We start from the raw sequence: 21,904 nt of genomic DNA on the forward strand, positions 1-21,904 counted from the left end.
GCATGTGTATGTGGGGGGACATTTTGTGTTATTTGTTTTTATTATTTGTGAATATTTTTTTTAGCTTCTTTATTTTTTAATGCTTTAATTTTGTTAAACTTTTTTTTATACTTAACTTTATGGCTATCACATAGGGGACTAAGAAATCCCCTATGTGATAGCCAGTTCACCAAACAGCTCCTCTTTATGGAGACATCAGTGGTCTCCAAGACCTCTGATGTCACCTAGGGACCCCCAGAGAAGCTGATGAAGCAGAGATCAAACACACTCATCAATTCATAACTAGCTTTAAAGCAAGGTGCACATGGAAGGGCTTCACAGCACAAAAACACATTTCCCAGCACACTCACAAGCCAGCCCAGCACACTCACCAGTCGGCTCTGATCATTCCAACATTTTCCAGCCGACTCCTTTGATCAGCTGGTCAAGGAATGCTGGCTGAAAGGGAGCCGACAGCTGCACACACTGTGCACATTTCGGCCATTACATTAAAAACCGGACCAAATTTGACCAGTGTATGGGCACCTGTAGGTCATTGGGGGGAATTTATCAAAACTGGAGCAGCTGTACATGGCAACCAATCAGCTTCTCTCTTCAGTTTGTTTCAGTAAGATTTGAAAATGAAAGAGAGAAGCTGATTGGTTGCCATGGGCAACTGCTCCAGCTTTTGTCTACTCCAGTTTTGATAAATTCCCTTCATTGTATTTTGCACAGTCCTCTTTACATTGCCCCATTAAAGAGCTGGTCCACCCAAAATGGATCTTTTTATTCCGGATAGATGCTGAAAAGACGGAACACCCATCAGCTACTCTCGAAATGAGATTAGAATGTAAATATACATTAAATTCATGTTAATTGCCCTCACATGAAGCACTGGTGCATTTTAAGTGCTGAGGCACAACCTATATGTGAAACTCTTTCCCAACTAACCGGTCACCTGATCCAAGCTAAACACATTCCCCGGAGATACATACGGGTTAAAATTGCATGGTGGGTTAGAATTATGGTAAAATGTTTATACACTCTGGGTAATCTCAACCTGTATTTTACCTAATTAGCAATATAAAAGGGGAAGGAATGCTTTAGTTTAACCCTGCCAATGACGCTGGCACAGACCTCACAGAGGCTAATGGATAATTAGGGAGCAGGTCGATGCTTTGATGTGACAGCGGATCCTATAAACACATTATTGCTGCCAGGAAGTGGAACAGACACAGATAGTTACATCACGGTGCTTTGGAGTTGTCACCATTCTCTGGCTTATGGGTTCATCTTTAGCAATATTTGTATTCTGCATCCCAGAATCATGCTATAAGATGGAAGGAGTCTGGATCTTTGATGTCAACCGCGTCATCAAGGTAAACATGTATTATGTTGTTAAAGTGTTACTAAACCCTCCATATTAAAAATCTTATATAGCAGTATATCTCAGTTCCTCTATTGCTTGCTACCGTATGTGGTTTTTGTCTGCAGCCCGCCAGTTTATATTCAGCTGTTATATCATCGCTCGCCTCCATTGCTGTCAATAGGGAGGCTCCTTTCCCATGTATGGTCTCCTGGAGCCACCTTTATGTGTGCGTTCCTGGCCGCACTACATCCAGATAGGCTGGCAGCTCCTAAGCCCTGCATTCAAAGCCATGCCACTCCTCCTCCTTCAATGCCATTGGTTAGAGTGGCTGCTGAGATGGTACTGGATGGTGACAATGTGTGTGCACAATGCGCGCCCCAATGACCGGACATTCAGGTAAGCGGCACAGAGCAACCTGCAGGCCGGCGGCACTAAACATGCCAGTTGTAAGTGATGGACTTTGTGAAAATCTCACATTTTATGTCTTTTGCTCTACTGACCAATAAAAATGTAATTATGATAAAACCTGCGAGGCTTTAATACTACTTTGAATGAAAATGAACTCTCTCTGCTGGCTAACCTACATTGACACAGGCTAATTACTAGAACACAAGAAGTTCTTAGAGGGGCACCTTAATATATCATTTGACGTTATAGGAGTTCATAGGAGAACTATGAAGTGAGTGAAAATCACTCATCCTCATAGTTCGAGCCGACGTGTGACAATGAAAGTGTCACACTTCGGCTCTATTGATCGGGAAGTGAGCGAACACATACCGTCGCTCGCTCACTTCTCGAACATCTCCCTGCAGTGAGTGTTGACTGTCAGTCACGGCTCCCTGCAGGGATTCCCCCCTCCGATCCTAAGTGCTCGTCTTGGTCTAGGGCTGACAATAACAACGTTATACTTACATGGTCGTCCACGCTTGCTCATAAATCGGGCCCGGGAGCCTCACTTGCCTTCCGCTGCAGTGGTCAAAGGTACATGTGTTAGAATACACATTACTGTGTTTATAGCAACAACTTCTGCAGTATACATTTCGGTCAGTAGATGGCAGTGTTTATAAGTTCTGTTATATATCTATGGTATTTATAGTATTGAATAAGGTAGAGAATAAAGCTGTGGCTTCCTTCCTGTTTCCAAGCCATGTGCAGCATGCATATCAGACTGTGTGCTTGTGCTTGTGTTTCTCTGTGAAGCTGTGCAAGAAGTTCCAACACCATTGTCAGGATCCAGAGCACCCCCAGGTGGCGCTGGAGCCGGGTCCTGCAGTTCCTGTGCTCGCCTGCGGGTGTCTCCAGCAGCCAGGAACTGTAAGGAACCTGCAGCTCCGGTACTCACCTGCGTGTGTTCCCCAGCTGTGACTGCTCATCCCATCACCTGGTGCTTCCTGGGAGGGTATTTAGGCCCTCCCTGCAGTCAGGAAGCTGGGTCAGTATTGTGTTGCTAACCTGACTGATGCCCTGAACCTTGCGGCCTATCTGAAAACCTGTCACCGACCCGGCTTGTTACCTGACCACTCTCCGTTGAATCCTGTACCGCGCTGTCCTCCTGTTGTTGACCCGGCTTGCACCTGACAACTCTTCATCAATCCTGTTCCTGTACCGTGCTGCCCTCCTGTTAACGACTCAGCTTGTACCTGACCACTCTTCTGGTATCCCAAGGCCTGCTGTACATCTGCAGGCCTGTTACCTCTTTGTTGGGTTTGTAGTTTTGTTGATGTGGAACCAATAAACTGTGCATATAACCCTATCCTGTGTGGGCATATTAATTTGGTCATCCTGTGTGGGTACCTGCATGTGGTGTGAGAACGCCTGTGCAGGGTACCCTGACAACCATGTTCTATACATAGTGTATAGGACGTGATGACATTGAGGGATATACCATCACTCCTGCAGAGGAGAAGACAGGCTTCAGGGAGCGCTATCACAGCCGGCTGGCTCGGAGGATTGGGGGAATATATCTTTGTTAATTCACCCATTGACCACAATGAGCAGTTAACCCTTTCAGTGCGGGGGTTAGCCCCACTGTAAGGGTTAATAAACACATGTAACATGTCACTACAGGATGCATTGATGTAGAGGCCTGCGGATGGAACGACAGCACATGATAGGGGATAAAGGAAGTGTGTCGGATGTAAAGATTCACTGGTTTGATGAATAGGTGGCAGGACGGGGTGAGTATAAACAGGCTTTTTTGGCCAGATTTTTATTTTTTTTACAAACATGATGCTTTGAAGCTGGATTTCTGGCAGATATAAAAGACAAAAACTAATGCAGCTCTGTAATCATTAATACATCATTAAATTAGTTTTTATGTACAAGTAGTGTATGTACCTGAATTTGACCTGGAATCGGCCTCTTGCAATCCATATACAGCAGGGCTGGAGTGTGAGAGGAAGAAACAGAACGAGGAGTTGATCAGTTCATGTACTGACAAGAAGCATTGTGATAGGAGGAGAGAGCAAAGTGACAGAGAGATGAGCTCATCACTGTGCTATTTCTCCTTTTAGTGAGTGGGAAGAAAGAGAGGGTCCAAGAGGTTTTAAGAAACTGGTGCCTTCCCCTTGTGGCTTTCCCAATTGGAATGTTCACTATTGCATAGGTAAGAGGTTGTAAGGTATTAGTGGCCTAGATCGTGCTTCTCCGGCTTCTGTTCCGGCTACAGCAGCCAGAGAAAATGACAGCCTGCAACCGGAAGTGACAAAATCATTGTTGCTTCCGGTTTCAGTGGTCAGAGGGGAGATCAGGCGCTGGAAGTGTGCTCAACTCCCTCCGATCCAGCTGCCAACACCCGCTATGCACGTTCTCTGCCTACATGGGGGACAGCAAAGCCCTACAGCCACATAAACACTTGTATGTTAATGCCAGCAGTCATTTACAAAAGACGCTACCAACGGTTACAGCAGCCCTGACCTTGGCACAACCACTTCAGCACCTCACCATTTATATATGTATTGTGGCTAGAGTTGCCACCTGTCCCGGATTCAACTTGGCAGCCCGGGTTTTGAGTCCTCTATGTGCTGTTTCCGGGTTTCAGGCCAGCTGAAAACCAGACAGCACATACAGGACTCAAAACCTGGACTGTCCAGATGAATCCGGGACGGGCGACAGCCGTAATTGCGGCCCTCAAGTGGTCAAACAGACTTTTAGGCCTCATTCCCCCCCAGGGAGGCTGAGCTGTGTTAATCAGCATTGATCAAAGCAAAGTCAAAGAGAAAACAATTGCATTCTATGTGCTCTGGTTACACCATACTGGTGCGTTGGTGTGCTTTGAGTAAAAATGCAATATGCTTTGTTGTGCATAGAGTTCAATAAAAAAAAGTTTTACCAACACATCACATCTGCCCTACACAATGTATGAACACCAGCACACGTGTTATAAAAAGCATTTCGAGCACAGGCCGGCATAAACGGGTCCTCCAAGCATATCTAAACCCAAAAATAAAAATGTTATATATTGCAGCTTACTAATGTTTATATGTGGCGGCCGCATTCGTTTGCTTTTTTTAGGCTTTTCACCTTTATTATCACCTTTGGTGATCTGGTCAGTAAGTCGAGTGTTTTTCAACTTCCTTTAACACGCCAAGCTGTCCAGCAAAAGTGGCAGATAGAGGGTTGGGACAAACCATTTACACTAACAGGGGTGCCCACAGTGGACACCTTTCATTCATATATGCAAAACTTTTATCCCAAAAGTAAAAAAAACAAACTGTTGCTATAACTGCTTAAAAAGTGTTATCTGGAGTTCAGATTAAATTTATTAGCCGAGTCCATCTAAATCTTCTAGTAGATCTAACACCCCCACCCCCCATGCCCCCCACAGGGTGACAATACCGCTGTCCAAGGGGTGGCTCCATTATTCCGCCATAGAGTGGAGACACCCTAAAGGTGGCCATACACCTTTACAGTTATCGTACAATTTTTTTTTGCGCCGTCATCGAACCGTTGTTCGATTTCCGCACGACTGCCCCATCATGCACAGACCAATGTGGATTTCAATGATCGGTCGTAAGCAATACTAACCAAATTTCGTCCATCGTCAGAACGGATATTTGTTTGCGCATGTGCAGTGTTCATGTTGCGATTTTTTGGGGACGAAAAGTTCACTAATCCATCGATTTTGGAACAATTCGAAATTTTTTTTCCAGCCTCACCAATCGGTTCAGCCAGTTTTACAGTAATTGTGATCGTTGACTTCCCATCAACTGCCCGATTACCGTACAAAAATCCAATTTTCTTCAGAAATCGAACGATAATCGCAAGGTGTGTGGGCACCTTTAGGCATGAAGTGGGTCACCAGGCGAAAATAAAGGGCACAAAAAACAAAAAGAGGAAAACTAGTGCAACCATCACATCCAAGAATCCGGTTTTTGGGTTTAGAGACCCTTTAAATCTCTGTGAGTGAGAGACAGGTTTCCCCCAGTAGGTACGCTGACTTCTGAGAGTGGGTTCTACAACGCAGGAGTGAAATCCGCCAGTCTTACCGCTGCCGCCGCGGCTAATTACAGTTTAATCTGTCAGAAAGCACAAAGTAAATTCTCCGGCTCACACGCGGTATATTCACCTAATTACTTTTAAATTTAGTAATAACGAGCAGAGTCATTACTGAATCCCCATCCACACAAACACACGTCTTCTAATAAGAACTCGCACATTTTTGTTACATTTCATCTCTCTTTATTTAAACCTTTTTTACAGGAATCTCCGGGGACTCCAAACCTTTTATTTTATGTTGCTGAATATTCTTCTTTAACCACCTCCAAGCAGGCCATTGTAAAAAACAGCCGGCCGGGAGCTCTCTAGATCTGAACGGGTCCGCTCAGCCACGCCCACTCGCGGGAAAGACCCAAAATTTAAAAACAGGCAGCGATGCCTGATAGCCGGCGGATCGCTTGTATAAGCTGCCGGCCTGTGTCCCCCCCCTCCCAGTGTTACGATTGTCCCAGGCTCCGCTGTGCCTGGTGCGAGCCCGGGACCAGCATAGTGCCTCTGTCACAGGGGATCAGAGGGAGATCGGTACACGATCTCCCTCCGGTCCCCTCTCCGCTGTCAGAATGCGGAAGTCATGTATATTACATCCCTTCCGCATTCTTGTGTCACTCTCCAGCTTCAGACGCTGGAGAGAAGCTGATGAAGCCGTTCTCTGCTTCATCAGCTTCTTTGGGGGTCCCTAGGTGACATTAGGAGTCTTGGAGATCCCTAATGTCTCCATAAAGAGGACCTGTCAAACCCTCTTTGCTATCACAAAGGGGGGTTCTTAGCCCCCTATGTGATAGCAATAAAGTTAAGTGAAAAAAAAAATAGGGAAAAAAAATTAAAGTTTCCAAATTTTTTTTAAAGTTACACATAAAAAAAGAATTTAAAAAAAACACCAAATTTTTTAAAAAGATCCCCACCCATACATACACGCATCCAAACCTGCAAAAAGGACGATTGCGCCCATTACGCCGCACATGGCTGCCCCCCGCTCTACATGGGATAACTGCTCGTTTTGGTCTAGGGCTGAGTTTCTCAAACTTTTTCAGTCACAGCACCCTGTGGGGGCCCATTCACACCTGTTATCCTGCGATTCGTTTTTAACAGATGCTAAAGAGGAAGGGCACCGAAAAATGAATGGGTGTCAATGGGGCTAGTTCACACCAGTCTGTTCCGTTGCGTTACACTGCGCTGAAAAAAAAAAGTAACGTAACGCAACGGAACAGAGCGGTGTCAACTAGCCCCATTCACACCCATTCATTTTTCGGTGCCCTTGCTTTAGCATCCATTGAAAAATTGATCACAGCGCCACAATGCCATATACTTATCCTAGATAGGGGTCTGGTATGCATTTATAAGGGGGAACTTCACACCAAAAAAATAAACAAATGACTTGGCATTCCCCCTTTCCCATCAGAACTCTCCCCCCCCCACTTCACATTGGGGTCATCACTTCACATCAGAGTCCTACCTTATAGGTAGTTAGAGGGTGGGGGTGGAGCAGGTCTGACTGGAAGCATAGTTTGCTCCTCTTCTAAATGATGGGAGAGGTCCTTCATGAACCCCCCCCCCCCCGATTAGCATCATGTGTCTCCATGGTGTTGGTGGTCGACTTGCTTGCATCGTGGACATACGTGACAAGTGCAAAAATTTGAAGGCACCCCTGACAAAGCCAGAAGGCACCCCAGGGTGCCATAGCACCCTGGCTGAGAAAGCCTGTGCTAGGGTGTAATGCAGGGGTAATGCAGGGGTGCCCACAATTTTTAGTGTTAAGATCTACTTTTCAAATGACGAGCTACATGAGATCTACCAATGAAAAGAAAAAAAAAACTCCCTCACTCTCAATTTCCTGGCTCTCTCTCCACCGGTATCCACCGGAAAGGTGTCGGCGAGCTTGGCTCAGCAGACTCAGGCTAGTAGGTAATCATGTGTGCATAGCGAAATAAATATACCAAAATGGAATAAAGGGGCCGCCATTCACACCCCTCGTGATCTACCAGCATCAGCTTTGAGAGCTACTGGTAGATCACCATCTACCTAATGGGCACCCCTGGTGTAATGTAATAGGAATGAAATACTCACCTGAACTTTTGACACGCCTGGCTGGTAGACCGGTCCCAGCAACCTCTTCTTTCCTGGGCTCCAATGGTCTAAGGATCCGTGATCTCATCAGATCTAATTGAGTGTATTAGATGGCCCCACCCTACTGCTGGCTCTGGCTGGGCATAGTTCTTCAGGCTCTGCCTTGGCTCCGCCCTACTGCTGGCTCTGGTTGGGCCTAGTTCTTCAGGCTCTAGTTTGGCCCCACCCTTCTGCTGGCTCTGGCTGGACCCAGCTCTTCGTGCTCTAGTTTGGCCACGCCCTTCTTCTGTCTCTGGCTGGCCTAGCTCTTCCGACTCTAGTTTGGCCCCGCCTTTCTGCTGGGCCTAGCTCTTCAGGCTCTGCTTTGGCCACGCCCTTCTGCTGGCTCTGGGAGGGCCTAGCTCTTCAGGCTCTGATTTGGCCCCCGGCCTTCTGGTGGCTGGACCCAGCTGCTCTTCGTGCTCTAGTTTGGCCCCGCCCTTGTGCTGGCTCTAGCGCTTCAGGCTGTGCTTTGGCCCCGCCTTTCCCCTGGCTTCGGCGGCTCGTGTGGCGCTACTGCGCGCTCCCTGCCCAGGCCGTCCCGTGTGTGCCTGCCGCTGCGCACGTCACGTGACGGGAAGCCGCACAGGCCATAGCTCGGACATCTATCGTATCCCTCTCACTATTTTGCTGGACGCAAAATAGTGTGGACGGTGTGAGGTGAGTGTGCGGGATGATTTCTGAGGGAGGAGGAGGGGGGAAACATTATATATAACATATGTCTGTATGACCATAGTGAATTCTCTGATATTTTACAGACGCAGCTCTCCTCAGGATGAGGTCAGACGGACCGGGCCGGGCCCCTACTTCCAGCATCGCAGTGAGTGTCCTCAGACAAGTTTCCTGTGGTGGGAGTCATTCTCCCTCACTGTGTACCAATGTGACCCCCCGAGTATCCTCCATCCGACCCCCGGAGTCTGCAATTGGGTACACCAGGTCTGAGGCCCTGTTCACGTAGTGGCATTTTGTTGCAAGACAAGATAACCCATTTATTTTTATGGCCCCCGTTCACACATGAGCGTCGCGCATAGGAAAACAGCTTTCGCTCAGAAAAGTACCTGAGCTTCCTATTGACAGACTACAGCGCATTTTCTTCCCATAGACTCAATAGGAAAATGTGTGACACCGTTATCGTTGTGTGTCTTTGCATGCGTTTTACACACGTTTGCCCATCTACATCTGCGTGTCACAATCTGTTTGCAAAAAAAACATGTGCAAAACACATGGAGAAATGTGCTGCAAAAACGCTGTCGCCTAGGTGTGAACGCAGCCTTAATGGGCCGCCTAGGTCACCAAAAAACATTTTTTGTGTTGCGCCACAATGTGTGGTAGTGCGTTTGCCTGTTTTGTGTTGCTCCACAAAGATGCGTTGGAATGTGATGAAAGCAGGAGGCACAGAAACCGAAATGACTATATGACACCCCTTGGATTGCACTGTCAGGCTCTGGTGGTATTTGATTAACCCCTTCCTGCTAGCTGTACACTTAAATGTGGCAGCACTGCGGGTGGGCTTTATAGGTGTACAGCTGACCCTGTTGCTCTGTGCTGGGAGTGCGTTCACCCGGGATCTCCAGCATAGAGACTGGCCTGTCATCACTCACCAGAAGGACAGGCTCCTGATCATGTGACACCCAGCACCTCCAGCATAGGGACTGACCTGTCACTGGTGGGACAAGCTCCTGATCATGTGACCCTAGGCACCTCCAGCATAGAGACTGACCTGTCACCAGAAGGACAGGCTCCTGATCATGTGACACCCAGGGCCTCCAGCATAGAGACTGACTTGTCACCACTCACCAGAAAGACAGGCTCCTGATTATGTGACACCCGGCACCTCCAGCATAGAGACTGACCTGTCACTGGTCGGACAAGCTCCTGATCATGTGACCCTAGGCACCTCCAGCATAGAGACTGACCTGTCACTGGTCGGACAAGCTCCTGATCATGTGACCCTAGGCACCTCCAGCATAGAGACTGACCTGTCACCGGTGGCATAGGCTCCTGATCATGTGACCACAGGCACCTCCAGCATAGAGACTGATCTGTCACGGGTGGGACAGGCTCCTGATCATGTGACACTCGGCACTTCCAGCATAGAGACTGACCTGTCACCGGTGGGACAGGCTCCTAATCATGTGACCACAGGCATCTCCAGCATAGACTGACGTGTCACCACAGAAGGATAGGCTCCTGATTATGTGACACCCGATTATAGTGATCACATGATCGGGAAGCCCAACAGTGGCTGGCGACTTTCAGAACCCCCTTATGGGCCGACAGGAGCCAGCGGCATGGCTTTTTTTTAAAAGCAAAAGACACATAAGTACCTTTTAATTTTGATGGTTATCAGCTGCAAACACTGTGTCTTAGAACCGCAACCAGTGCCACTGTCAGAATACAACTTGCACAGTGGGAGATTCATTCATTTGTGCTGTTATAATGGATGGAACTATCTGTCGTATTTTTTTTGTTGAGGCTGAACAAAAATAATATACCTGGGTGTACCCAGCTTTAATTGGGCTCTGCTGTATTGCCTATTGCTGCCAGGCTTGTAGAGGAGGTGTTCCAGGAATGTACAGGAGGATGCGTACACAGAGAGTTACTTCCAGTGCTGCAATGCTTTTCCACTATACTGTGAGTAGGCAGGTGACACAGGAACCTGAATTTGTAGTAGTGTATATTGGTGTCACCTCTCCTATCATATATGCAACATGGCAACAAAAATCATAGCTCGGTAAAACAGGTTTACATATCTGTATTTCAATTGTGTATTTAGCTGTTTGGATAAGAGCTCATTCACACCATGTCTGTTGAGCTGTGTTGATCTGCATGATTAACTCTCAAGCTCAATGCAAGGGCACATTTAGTATTTGGACTGTTCACACCATAACGCTGCATTGAGGTGCATTGTGGTGTACGCCATAAAAATGTAGACTGTAAGCTCCTTGAGTGCAGGGACTGACGTGAATGTGCACTGTCTAAGGCGCGGTGTCAATTGTTGGCGCTTTATAGATACCAATAATAAAATATGTGAATTTTTACAGTGCAGTGCCCAGTAGAGTGGTGCATAGAGTTGAATGAAGTGTCATCTTGTGACACTTCAATAAAGTTGGAAAAATAAAAAAAAGTTAGAGTGTGACCCATTGTGACACCGGATTGTACCGCTTCTCCACGTTGCACACAAGTGTAATTATTTTAGAGTGCAGATTGAACAAGCCCCGAGTCTATTCACTGAGTTGTATCTTTTATGAGTAGAATTTTCTGCCTTTGCTGTACACCAATATCTTCCAAAATTTCAGAGCAAAATCATGTCCTTTGGCTTGGGCCTGAAGATAGAAACCGTGTCTCCATTCCAGGGCCTTTTTCGCCCATTTGTGGGACAGCCTTGTCAGTCGTGTAATCCCAATAGTATGGTGAGTGATGGCACTTGAATCTGTTCCTCCTGCTTGGCATTAGTGTGATTTTACAATATGGATCCTGCTCTCTTTTGTAGGAAAACTTCTTCTACAAGAGGCACTCAAGACTTGGATTCTGCAACATCATCCGAGTCACTGAGGAGAATACACGGTACTACACAGCACAATATACATTGATTTAGAGCGAGATCAAAAGTACAAGTAGTTGCTTCTCTTTAATATTTTCTAAAATCTACAAGCTGTAATGGAGAGGAAGCTTCTTTTATTCAGCCATGTAGGAAAGCGGTGGGTCCGGACCTGGACCTCTGATATACCATGGTTCCGCAGAAACCAGCACAGAATAAAGGGTTCACAACCTTTTTTCTTCATGTCAGGATGGCTGTGCAGCTTCTCTACCACAGCACCTGCCAGATTAGGGGAGCTAGGTTCCTGAGCACAAGTGAAACGTCTCTGGACATTTAATTTAAAGGGAAATATACAGGTTACCATTGTAGCTTGAATCACTGACACAGAACATGTATGAAGCCAGTAAAGTAAAGTAAGAATCTGATCTTCTTGTTCAGATCAGTGCTTTGGAAGTATTGAAGCTGTTGAATGGGTATGAAAGCCAGGAAGCTTCCCTTTTTAGTAACAGAAGTCTGTAGTGGTACTTTACATAATCATGGAGTGGTGATTATACCTAGCTCTGCCTCTTTTTTTAAATGAGAAGTATTGGGAGAGTAAAATATACTCTTCCAATTACTTAAGTCGCTGTGTGACACTGCAGCTGTCACACGCCGACTCTATAGATCAAGAGCTGAGTGATCTTGATACCGCTGATCGCTCCTCAGTCGTCTCCCTTCAGAGAGCGGTGATTGTCTCCACGCAGGGATTCCCCCCCTTCCCTCTCTATTCCTACAGTGCACATTGGAGGGACAGACCAGTTAACGGGTGGGCGTGGCGAGCTCTAGAGAGGCAGAGCCATCTGTCACGTGCAAGTGCACATATCCTTCCTGCCCCTCCATTGTGCTAACCTATCTGCTCTGTCCAGATCATATCTACCTTGCAATCTTGCCTGTGGCTTCTGGGGTTTGTTCACATCCGCTGCTGATCTTCCATGCGCTGGCCACTCCTGCACAGTAGCTTCCCATAGAGCCCTATGGGTCTGTCTTCCGAGGTAGGAGACTCGGGGGGGCAACCCCATATTAATCTTTAAAGCTCTTACACACCAATAAAAACAACTTTTGAACTGCCTTTGGCATTTTTGGCATAGAATAGACCGGTTCTAGAGAGAGGCTATAGAGAAGGTTCTAGAGAAAGACTATAGAGAAGGTTCTAGAGAAAGACCTATGACACTTGTCACTTCTTCCTGATACGTAGATATCGCGGCTGGTTAGTCAGACGACTATGCTGTGTCATCTTTATATGGCAGGAGTCAGTTGACCAGAATACCTGCTCTGAATTCACAGACGCTATCTACAAGCATCCCAGGTAATTTTTTCATTTATTTGTTTTTTGGGGACATTTTCTCGTTGAGCTTTTTTTAACCGCTTGAAGACCAGGTGTTTACACCCCCTTCCTGGCCAGGCCATTTTTCAGTACTCAGTGCTGCGGTACTTTGACTGACATTTATTCTGTCATGCAATGCTGTACTGAAATTAATTTTATACAATTTTTTGGGGACAGATAGAGCTTTCTTTTGGTGGTGTTTAATCACCACTGGGGTTTTAATTTTTTACTATAATTATGAAAAATTACTGAAATTCTTGTTTACATTGTTAGGAAACAATGATTATTACCCATATTTTTTTGTAAAAATATAAAAAACGGGGTCACGTCGGGTAAATAGACACCAAACATGTCAAGCTTTAAAATTGCACGCACCCGGGAAATCGCAGAAAACTATCATACCCAAAATTGGCCATAGGCCATAAGCTTTTACCGCTCTTCAGTTTAGTGTTATCAGTGATTGATGGCCCTAGAATTATTGCTCTCACTGCGACGTTCGCGGCGATATGTAACGTGCGGCGTAATGGGCGCAATCATCGTTTTTGCGCGTATGTGCCCCCGACGCATGTTTGCATGCGTGTATGTATGGGTGGGGACTTTCAAAAGTTTTTTGTTTTTTTATTCTTTTTTATGTGTAACTTTAAATTTGGCGGGGACTCTAATTTTTTCTTTTCCTATTTTATATTTTTCTACTAAACTTTATTGCTATCACATACGGGGGCTAATACCATACAAGCGATCCGCCTGCACTATAGCCGGTGGATCGCTTGTATGTCAACAGGCATCGCTGCCTGTTTTTAAATATCAGGCATTTCCTGCTCGCGTGCGCCCAGCGGCGGGGTGGCGTGTCTGAGTGGACGTCTAAAGACGCCCGCTCAGATCTAGAGAGCTCCCGGCTGGCCGTTTTTCTACAACGGCTGGCCGGGAGGTAGTTAAACATAGTGAAAAACACTAAATCATTACAGAAGATTCCTGGGCACAGGGGTACTCTGCTATATAACCATTGACAACAAAACTCCATCCATTTGTAGCCCTACTAGGAAGTACATTGTACATTGCTGGTAATTTTATCTAGATGCCAATTGTTGGAGAAAAAATGTAACCACAAAGGGCGTAGGACATTCTTTTCAGTCAGAGTGGTAAGATTTTGGAACTCTCTGCCATGAGCAGTGGTATCAGCATAGAGTATTGAATCGTTCAAAAATCAATTAGATACCATCCGAAGAGATCGTAACATACAGGGGTACAGGTACTGTTAAACCTAAGACCACACGTAGACACATAAACACACTACACACACACAGACACACAAAGGTTGAATTTGATGGACCTTTATTCAACTTCAAATACTATGTAACTACCGTATGTAAAAGAAGCAAGGTAGAAACTCTGTGAGTGAATATCTCCATGTAGCACTGTACAGGTTCATTTTGCATACTCCAAACTCCAACACAGTAACTATTAGGGATGCACCGATAACGGTATTTTGGTACCGAGTACGAGTGCGATAATTTTTTTTTCGGTACTCGACGATACCAATTGCAGAGTAACGAAAGTCCCATTCAGGAAGCCAGGTGGCGTGTAATGACTCGCCACCTGGCTTCCTGATTAGCTGGGAAGCCGGGCAGTGTGTACAGACTCGCCACCTGGCTTCCCGATTAACAAACATGAGATTACGAGGGAGCATGAAGCCAGCTTCCCGGCCAATCAGAAAGCAGGGCATTGCGTCATTACACGGCGCCCGGCTTCCTGATTGGCGAGCTGGGTACCGGAGGAAGGCCGTGTTTTTGCTGGAGAGGCCCCGCGGGTGACAGGCTGGACATACTAAGGTGAGGTTACCTTACCTCACGAGGCCAGCTTCCTGATTGGCCAGCTTCCCGACCAATCAGGAAGCCGGGCAGCATGTCATTGCACGCTGCCCGGCTTCCTGATACCGCAAGTACTCTTGCTAGGCATCGGAGCATTTGGGCGAGTACTCGGCACCGATATCGGTGCATCCCTAGTAACTATATTTCGGGGCAGATACCTGACTTAACCACTTGCCGTCCAGAGGGCATTCATAAACGGCCAGACAGAAGCTTTCTAGATGCGGGTGGGTATTTTAAAACTTCCTTGCCCGCCCCCGATTACGCACAATGCCCAGCAGGGCGGCTCTGTGATCGGAGGGAGATCATGCCAGCATGTAAAAAAAAAAACTTGTCTCACCACTAAGGTTAACAACAGAGGTTTGGAGACACGTCTTCTGCAGAAAATGTGAAAGCCGCGCCAAGCAGCTTTCACATTTTCTGCAGAAGACGTGTCTCCAAACCTCTGCTAACCTTAGTGGTGAGACAATTTTTTTTTACATGCTGGCTTGTGAGTGTGCCATGATAACTTTCTACTGTTTTACTGTTTAAAGCCCATTTCGTGTACACCTTGCTGTATAGCTGGTGACGAATTGTTGAGTGCGTTTGTCATTTGTTTTGCCGGAGGGAGATCAGCACTCGATCTCCTGCTGATCTCCCCTCCAGTCCCTGAATGCGGGAGTGATGTATATTACATCACTTCCGCATTCTCTGGCTTCTATAGCCGGAGAAAAGCTGGTGAACCAGATCTCTGCTTCATCAGCTTCTTTGGGGGTCCCTAGGTGACGGAGGCCTTAAAGACCCCTGATGGCTCCATAAAGAGGACCTGTCACATCCTCTTGCTATCACATACGGGGATTCTTAGCCCCCTGTGTTTTATTAATAAAGTTAAGTGCGAAAAAGAAAGATTTACACGAATTGCTGCACATCGTTGCTGCTAGTCACAGTGATACTTGTGTTTACACGGATCGGTGACACTTTTTTGCTTTTCACCTTCATCTGTCTTTGCATTGAAAGTTGATCAATAGGTACCTGAAAAGGGCCTATTTTTGTGTTTTTGTCGGCTACTGATCATAGCACTAGTAGTGCCATCAATCAATGCTGAAAGTATGTAATTTAAGTGGTACATTTTGCAATTCTGTGTTTTGCAGTCTGATAAGGACTGAATTATGAATCTTGAAATGTAACTGGATTACACATGACAATAAAGACACTGGCATTACACTATACCATGCTCTACCCCCTTGATGTTATATTATAAAACACCATACTCTTCACAGCTAAATATCATGTTCACATGCACTGCATTCTGAAAATTAAGATATTGTGATTGCTCAATTGAGAGGTTGTTATTTTTATTTATTATTATTATTCTTTTTAATTATTATTATTCAGAATTTATATAGCGCCAACAGGTTTTTTTTTCACACTTTGATTTAATCACATGAAGTATTAATATAATCCATGTACATCATGTGTCTTTTGTTATCCTTTGTTGTTTTTGCAACAGCGTCCAGTCTGCAGTAAATGAAGAACATGACAAAGAAAAACACGTAAAACCATTGAGCTGTGCTAATATTCCAGGCAGCAGTGGTCGGGTGGAGGTGCAGAGGATTCTGGGACACATCCAGCAGACTCTATCTCCATTTTTTATAAGGTAATTTCTGCTTCCAATGAAGAATCCTAACTCAGTTCAAATGCAAGATAGTGTTTTCAAATACGTTGTTGATTCAATCATTATTATATATATATATTTTTTTTAACACCTTACCTATTTACCTTGCCATGACATCTGCAAAATGTGCCAACCCGGTATCTGAAGTCCTTACAGCATATGTGGCCAACCTATCCTCTCTAGTTTCATACTAAGGCTTTGAAACTATTCACTATACTTCTAAGATATTTGATATTATTATTATTATTATTACAGGTATTTATATAGCGCCAACAATTTACGCAGCGCTTTTACATAGCGTACATTCACATCACAACATATAAACATACATTTGGATGAAAATCTTAAGTTGTGTGAAGTGCATGTATATTCTATTGGGAAATGTACATTTTGGTCTTATAACTAATTACAAAACCTTAAATGGTATTTAAACCTGAGAACAAAAGTGTAATATTTATTGATAGAAAATTCCTCCCAAAATGAGGACAAAAGTCCCAGGAGAGGTCCGGCTCAGAGTAGTAGTTTAAAATATAGATTGGGTAGTTTATTATTAATGATGGGATTAATGTGCGGTACTCGCATAGATGTGGTTGGGGGACATCCCGTTAGCAACCAGGTGATGGAAGGCTTGTGGGGAATATTTCTGTCTCTTTGCAGAAGGATGTACCCGATGCTCGTTGGGGTGAGTTTGGAATGATCTGGAGCTACACAGCTGAAGGAACCTGATGTGTTCTGACAGAAGGAGGAGGGGAACCATGGACTTTTGTTCCCCATGGTCCCTGTGTGTGTTGTAAAGTAGCCACCCTCCAGAAGGAAGGACAGTGTCAGCACCAATTCAGAGATGATTTGAGGATCTACAGCCGAGTGATACACAAATAAGATACATTTTTGATAGTAGTTAAGGTACTAAAATGTATTTTTAAGATTTGACTCCTAAGTTTAGTGTCACTTTAGGGAACCTTCCCTATATTATACACTAGATGTTATAAACGTATTGTCAGAGCTGGACAAATCCCAGGAGCCAGGTAGCCAGTGCTCCATAAAAATATACCCGGTACCTAACTTCAGAGGTTTTCTCGAGTTGCTGGCTTCTGAACTGGACAGACTGGGTTCTGAATTCCATATTCATTTGTCCACCCCTGCATGTTGGCTTTTGTCAGCTACAGTGCAGTCTTGTTTACCACAGTATATTTCTGTAGTGTAGTAGATAATGCTATTTTTTTTCTTTTCTCAGACTGGTGCGCTGGATACTTCTGAAGCTGCTGCAGCGCTTGTACCTGAACCTCCAGCTCCATTGCGGCCAGGTGGCCACGCTGCGAGAAGTGTCAGCTGCGGTGAGCTGACCCCTCTTTTTTATAGCTCTGTATAACTCATGACAGTGATGCTAAGCAGTATGTTACAATGGCTTTATGGCCAAAATTAAATATTTAGCATTTGAACCCCCTTATGCCCACTTTACTTCAGACATACGGCAGGTTTACTATAAGGAGCAAAACAGGTATCAAGTGAAACTAAACATTCTGAAACAGACTGCAGTTGTGCTAAAATCAAGTAGTTCACTTTATTTACCATCATAGATGTTCAGTGTTATACGCTGCAGCTACTCGAGGTCTAACTTAGCTCCCTAAAGGGCCACTGTGATAGGTTTTTTAATTCTGATACTTGCGCCAAGTAACTTCTTTTCTATCTCTCTCGTGTCACCAATCACGTTCAGACTTCCAAGACAGCTTTCAGTCTGATTGGTGGCTCCGAGAAACCTCCTTTTATGCTGAAAATTTGTTACATTACTTTTTCGATATGTAAGAGACATTCAAGAGCTTACCTACTTTATAAATAGAGGTTGGATTAGATATAAGTAAAAATGCATAGCAGTGTGTTGCTGTTGGTCTAGTTATCTAATGGTCAGGGCTTAAAAATCCGCTCATCCTCTCGTCTGACGAGAGGACGCCGGAGCCAGACGAGTAGCTTCCAGGCAGGAAGGAGCTTTACATTGAAACGATCGGGCATCTCTAGAGACGCCCAATCGCTTGTGTTAGCAGCTGTCACTGTCGTTGCCGGCCCCGAGATCCGCTGTTCCCGGTGCGGTTGGGACCGGCATGGCTGCACTGTGATAGGAGATCAAAGTGAGATCGGTACACAATCTCCCTCTGAACTCCTCCGGTCCCTGAATGCAGGAAGTGATGTACATTACATCACTTCTGTATTCTGCTGACACTCTCCAGCTTCACAAGCTGGGGAGAAGCCGTTGAAGCAGATCTCTGCTTCATCAGCTTCTCTGTGGGTCCCTAGGGGACATTAGGGGTCTTGGAGACCCCTGATGTCTCTATAAAGAGGACCTGCGATGTAAATTGGCTATCACATGTGATAGCAATAACGTTAAGTGTAATAAAAAAATTAAAGACGCATAAAAAAGACACCACTATTTTATTTATTTTTAAAGTCCCCCTGCCCCGCACATAAACATGCGTCGGGTGCACCAACGTGCACATGTTACATATCGCCGCAAACTTAGCAGTAAGAGCAATAATTTTAAGGCCATGAATCACTGATAACACTAAACTGAGGAGCGGTTAAAGCGTCATCTATGGACAATTTTCAGTGTGGTTGTTTTTTGCAATTTTGCGGGCGCACACAATTTTAAAGCTTGACATGTTTGTCTATTTACCCGACGTGACCCCGTCTTTTATATTTTACCAAAAATACGGGTAAGAATAAATGTTTTTAAACATTTTTTTTTTTTGTTCTGTGTCCCTAAAAAACATAAATTGCAAGGCTGTAGTCCGGTCATGCTGTCTGGTGACGTTTTTGACTGACTGGTGAGACACCCTAAAATTTTTCCAGCCCTGCTAATGATGCAAAACAAACAGACAGACAGCTCCTTTTCCTCCTGTAATACTGTTTTCCTCAGGGCTCTGAGGAAGGGGGTGGGGGGGATATCACCCGAAACGCGTCAGCTAGCTAGGTAGCCTCTGTGGGGATCTGCCTTGTATCATCCATCTGGATACAGGGGTGTGGAAATTTTAGAAAAAACTACTTGTCCAAGGACTAAAGCGGGGGCCGAATCTACTTGTCCCTCATGACAATCTACTTGTCCTGATACAAAAAAATAATTTTAACCAAAACCGTATTTAGCAGTGCTAAATATAATTATGTGAGTAGTTTTTTTTATGTCAATTTTCAATTCAATTTGAATATCATGGTATTATACGAGGAGAAGGCGCTGTCTGTCTGTTTTGCATGTCTTGTGAGGAAACTCCCCAGTGGCCTTTTGATGATGGCAGCCTGCCGACAATTGATGTTGGAGAACATCGCATTGGGAGTCTGCTGAGCGCTGTGGTGTGCAGTTTTTGGGAACATTAGTTATATAATGATTGTTATAATGCTTAGAAAGTTTACTGCTGGCTGTAGACAGGAGATGTCTTCTTAAAATCAACAAGCAGGGAGACATCTGCCTGTTTTGTGGCTCCTACTGTCTCTTTACTGACTTTACCTAAAGAAGAACTCCAGAAAAAAAGAAAAATGAACCTTTGCAGTGTAGCTATCCCTGTACTGCAAGTGTAAAGTGCTAGTTTATGTCTAAGTTAGAAAATAACAAAGTTTATAATCACCCAAAGCTCCGAGCCGTCCAGCTGTCGCAGAGCTCCCTCCAGCCTGTCTCCTATGATTCAGCATTGGAATGTTCCTCAGAGTCCTCTCGTCTATACACAATATATAGAACGTGATGATTTAGACCGCTGCAGAGGAGGGAGAGAGGTTGGAAAGGAGCAGTCTAAGAACTAGCCGGCTTCACGGTTCTGGTGAGTAAAGCTTCTTCTTTTTTTTTTTTTTACTTAAACAAACACGAGAAGTTAACCCTCGCAGTGCAGGGCTAACCCCACTGCAAGTGTTAATACAAACTTTTCCTGGAGTTCTTCTTTAAAGCTGAACTTTGGGCACAAGACATGTAATTGTAATATATTCCTCATTAGTCACTTTGTGTGCATTAAATGCCCTTGAACGGCCAATTATTGCCATGTAAAAGTAGAGATGACATCAACACTGTGCTGCACGTAGCCGGTGTGAAGAACAGAGTTGTGTGAGGGGACCCAACAGGCTCCGCCCACTACAGGCTGCCTGCAGAAAACTACAGGAGGGGGCGGAGACAAGATCAGTAGCCCTGCATAAAGAGAGAGAGAGCAGCGGTGACCGACCGGTCTTTATCACGGCTCAGGAGGCTCTTGAGGTAGACTCGCACTGGATTACTGCTCCGATCTGGGAGAACGATTCAAAGCTCCTCAAGATTCGAGTAACAAAAGCACATGCTTCTCGTATTTAGGCAATGCTTGCTTACCCTGTGTGTAGTAACAGGCACTTTGACACTGAAAGAGTTTGTCATCACTTCTTTTCCTTTCACAGCTGTCCCATTGGCCAATTTATCTCCCCCCCCCCCCCCCCGTGTACGAAGCAGATCTGTAGGATGCACGCATGGTTTTATACTGCCCACCAAACAGTTATTGGTTGTATGATATAGGATTATTTTGGCTTGGCTAGTTTTATGTGATGAGGACATAAATTTAAGCAGAACATTTGCTATTTTTCTTTAGTCTTTTCCAATATTCTATTGCATGGGCACTTTATGCAGAGGTTAGAGAGTACACAGAGCCATTCACTGAAGGACATCACCAAGGGAGCTTTCAGCAATAACATTGCGTAGGTAAACACAAAATATATTCCACTCATAAATGGTCCATTCAAACACTTAATGTATTTGTAGAGCGAACGTAATCGTTACATTATTACTGCTTTATACTGCATATGTAAATATCTTCAGATTAGATGCAACAATAACTAAACTAGCTGGGAATGTGAGGAAGATCTTTTACAGGGAAATGTTAACATGATTTCTAAGTTTTAGACAGAGTATTGTAATAAAGGTTGTATAATGGTATATAAAGTAGCTCTGACTGGAACAGGATACTTATGCATGTCTTATTTATATGTTAGTGTCCTGGAACTCCTGTGGTGTATCTGTCTACTCATCCTTCGTGGCTGGATGGCCTATTGGTCCCTCTTGTTTTACACTCCCAAAATATCAAGGTGCCCCGTGTGGCCTGGGATAGGACAGACTGCCCCCGATTACTCAGGTATGTAAGGCATGCTAAAGTTGCATTGCCTAAGCCTGCTCATACACGGTTCTAGTATACACCAATCAGCCGAAACATTATGACCACTGACAGGTGAAGTGAATAACATTGATTATCTTGTTGCAATGACAGCTGGAAGTGGGGGGGATATTTTAGGCAGCAAGTGAACATTTTGTCTCTCTGAGGTTGATGTGTTGTAAGCAGAAAAAAAAGGGTAAGCGTAAGGGTTTGAGCAACTATGACAAGAGCTAAATTGTAATGGCTGGATGACTGGGTCAGAGCAACTCCAAAACTGCAGCTCTTGTGGGTTGTTTCCGGTCTGCAGTGGTCAGGACCTACCAAAAGTGGTCCAAAGAAGGAAAACCGGTGAATCGGTGACAGTGTCATGGGCAGCCAAGAGTTGATACGAG

At 45.0% G+C, this 21,904-nt stretch overlaps 1 protein-coding gene across 1 annotated transcript in view; it reads left to right on the plus strand.

The window, feature by feature from the left end:
• The first annotated feature begins 8,747 nt into the window (after nt 1-8,747).
• The window catches only part of GPAT2 (glycerol-3-phosphate acyltransferase 2, mitochondrial), a 66,564-nt gene continuing 53,407 nt past the window's right edge, over nt 8,748-21,904 (plus strand). The window contains exons 1-7 of the mRNA XM_018569324.1: nt 8,748-8,768; nt 11,248-11,361; nt 11,442-11,515; nt 12,724-12,834; nt 16,207-16,353; nt 17,606-17,705; nt 21,355-21,494. Of these exons, the coding sequence (XP_018424826.1) occupies nt 11,257-11,361; nt 11,442-11,515; nt 12,724-12,834; nt 16,207-16,353; nt 17,606-17,705; nt 21,355-21,494 (677 nt within the window). The 5' untranslated portion in view covers nt 8,748-8,768; nt 11,248-11,256. The remainder of the gene's footprint in view (nt 8,769-11,247; nt 11,362-11,441; nt 11,516-12,723; nt 12,835-16,206; nt 16,354-17,605; nt 17,706-21,354; nt 21,495-21,904) is intronic.

Source organism: Nanorana parkeri, unplaced genomic scaffold (assembly GCF_000935625.1).
Source record: "Nanorana parkeri isolate BGI_ZX_2015 unplaced genomic scaffold, ASM93562v1 scaffold1321, whole genome shotgun sequence".
Classification (NCBI taxonomy): Eukaryota; Metazoa; Chordata; class Amphibia; order Anura; family Dicroglossidae; genus Nanorana; species Nanorana parkeri.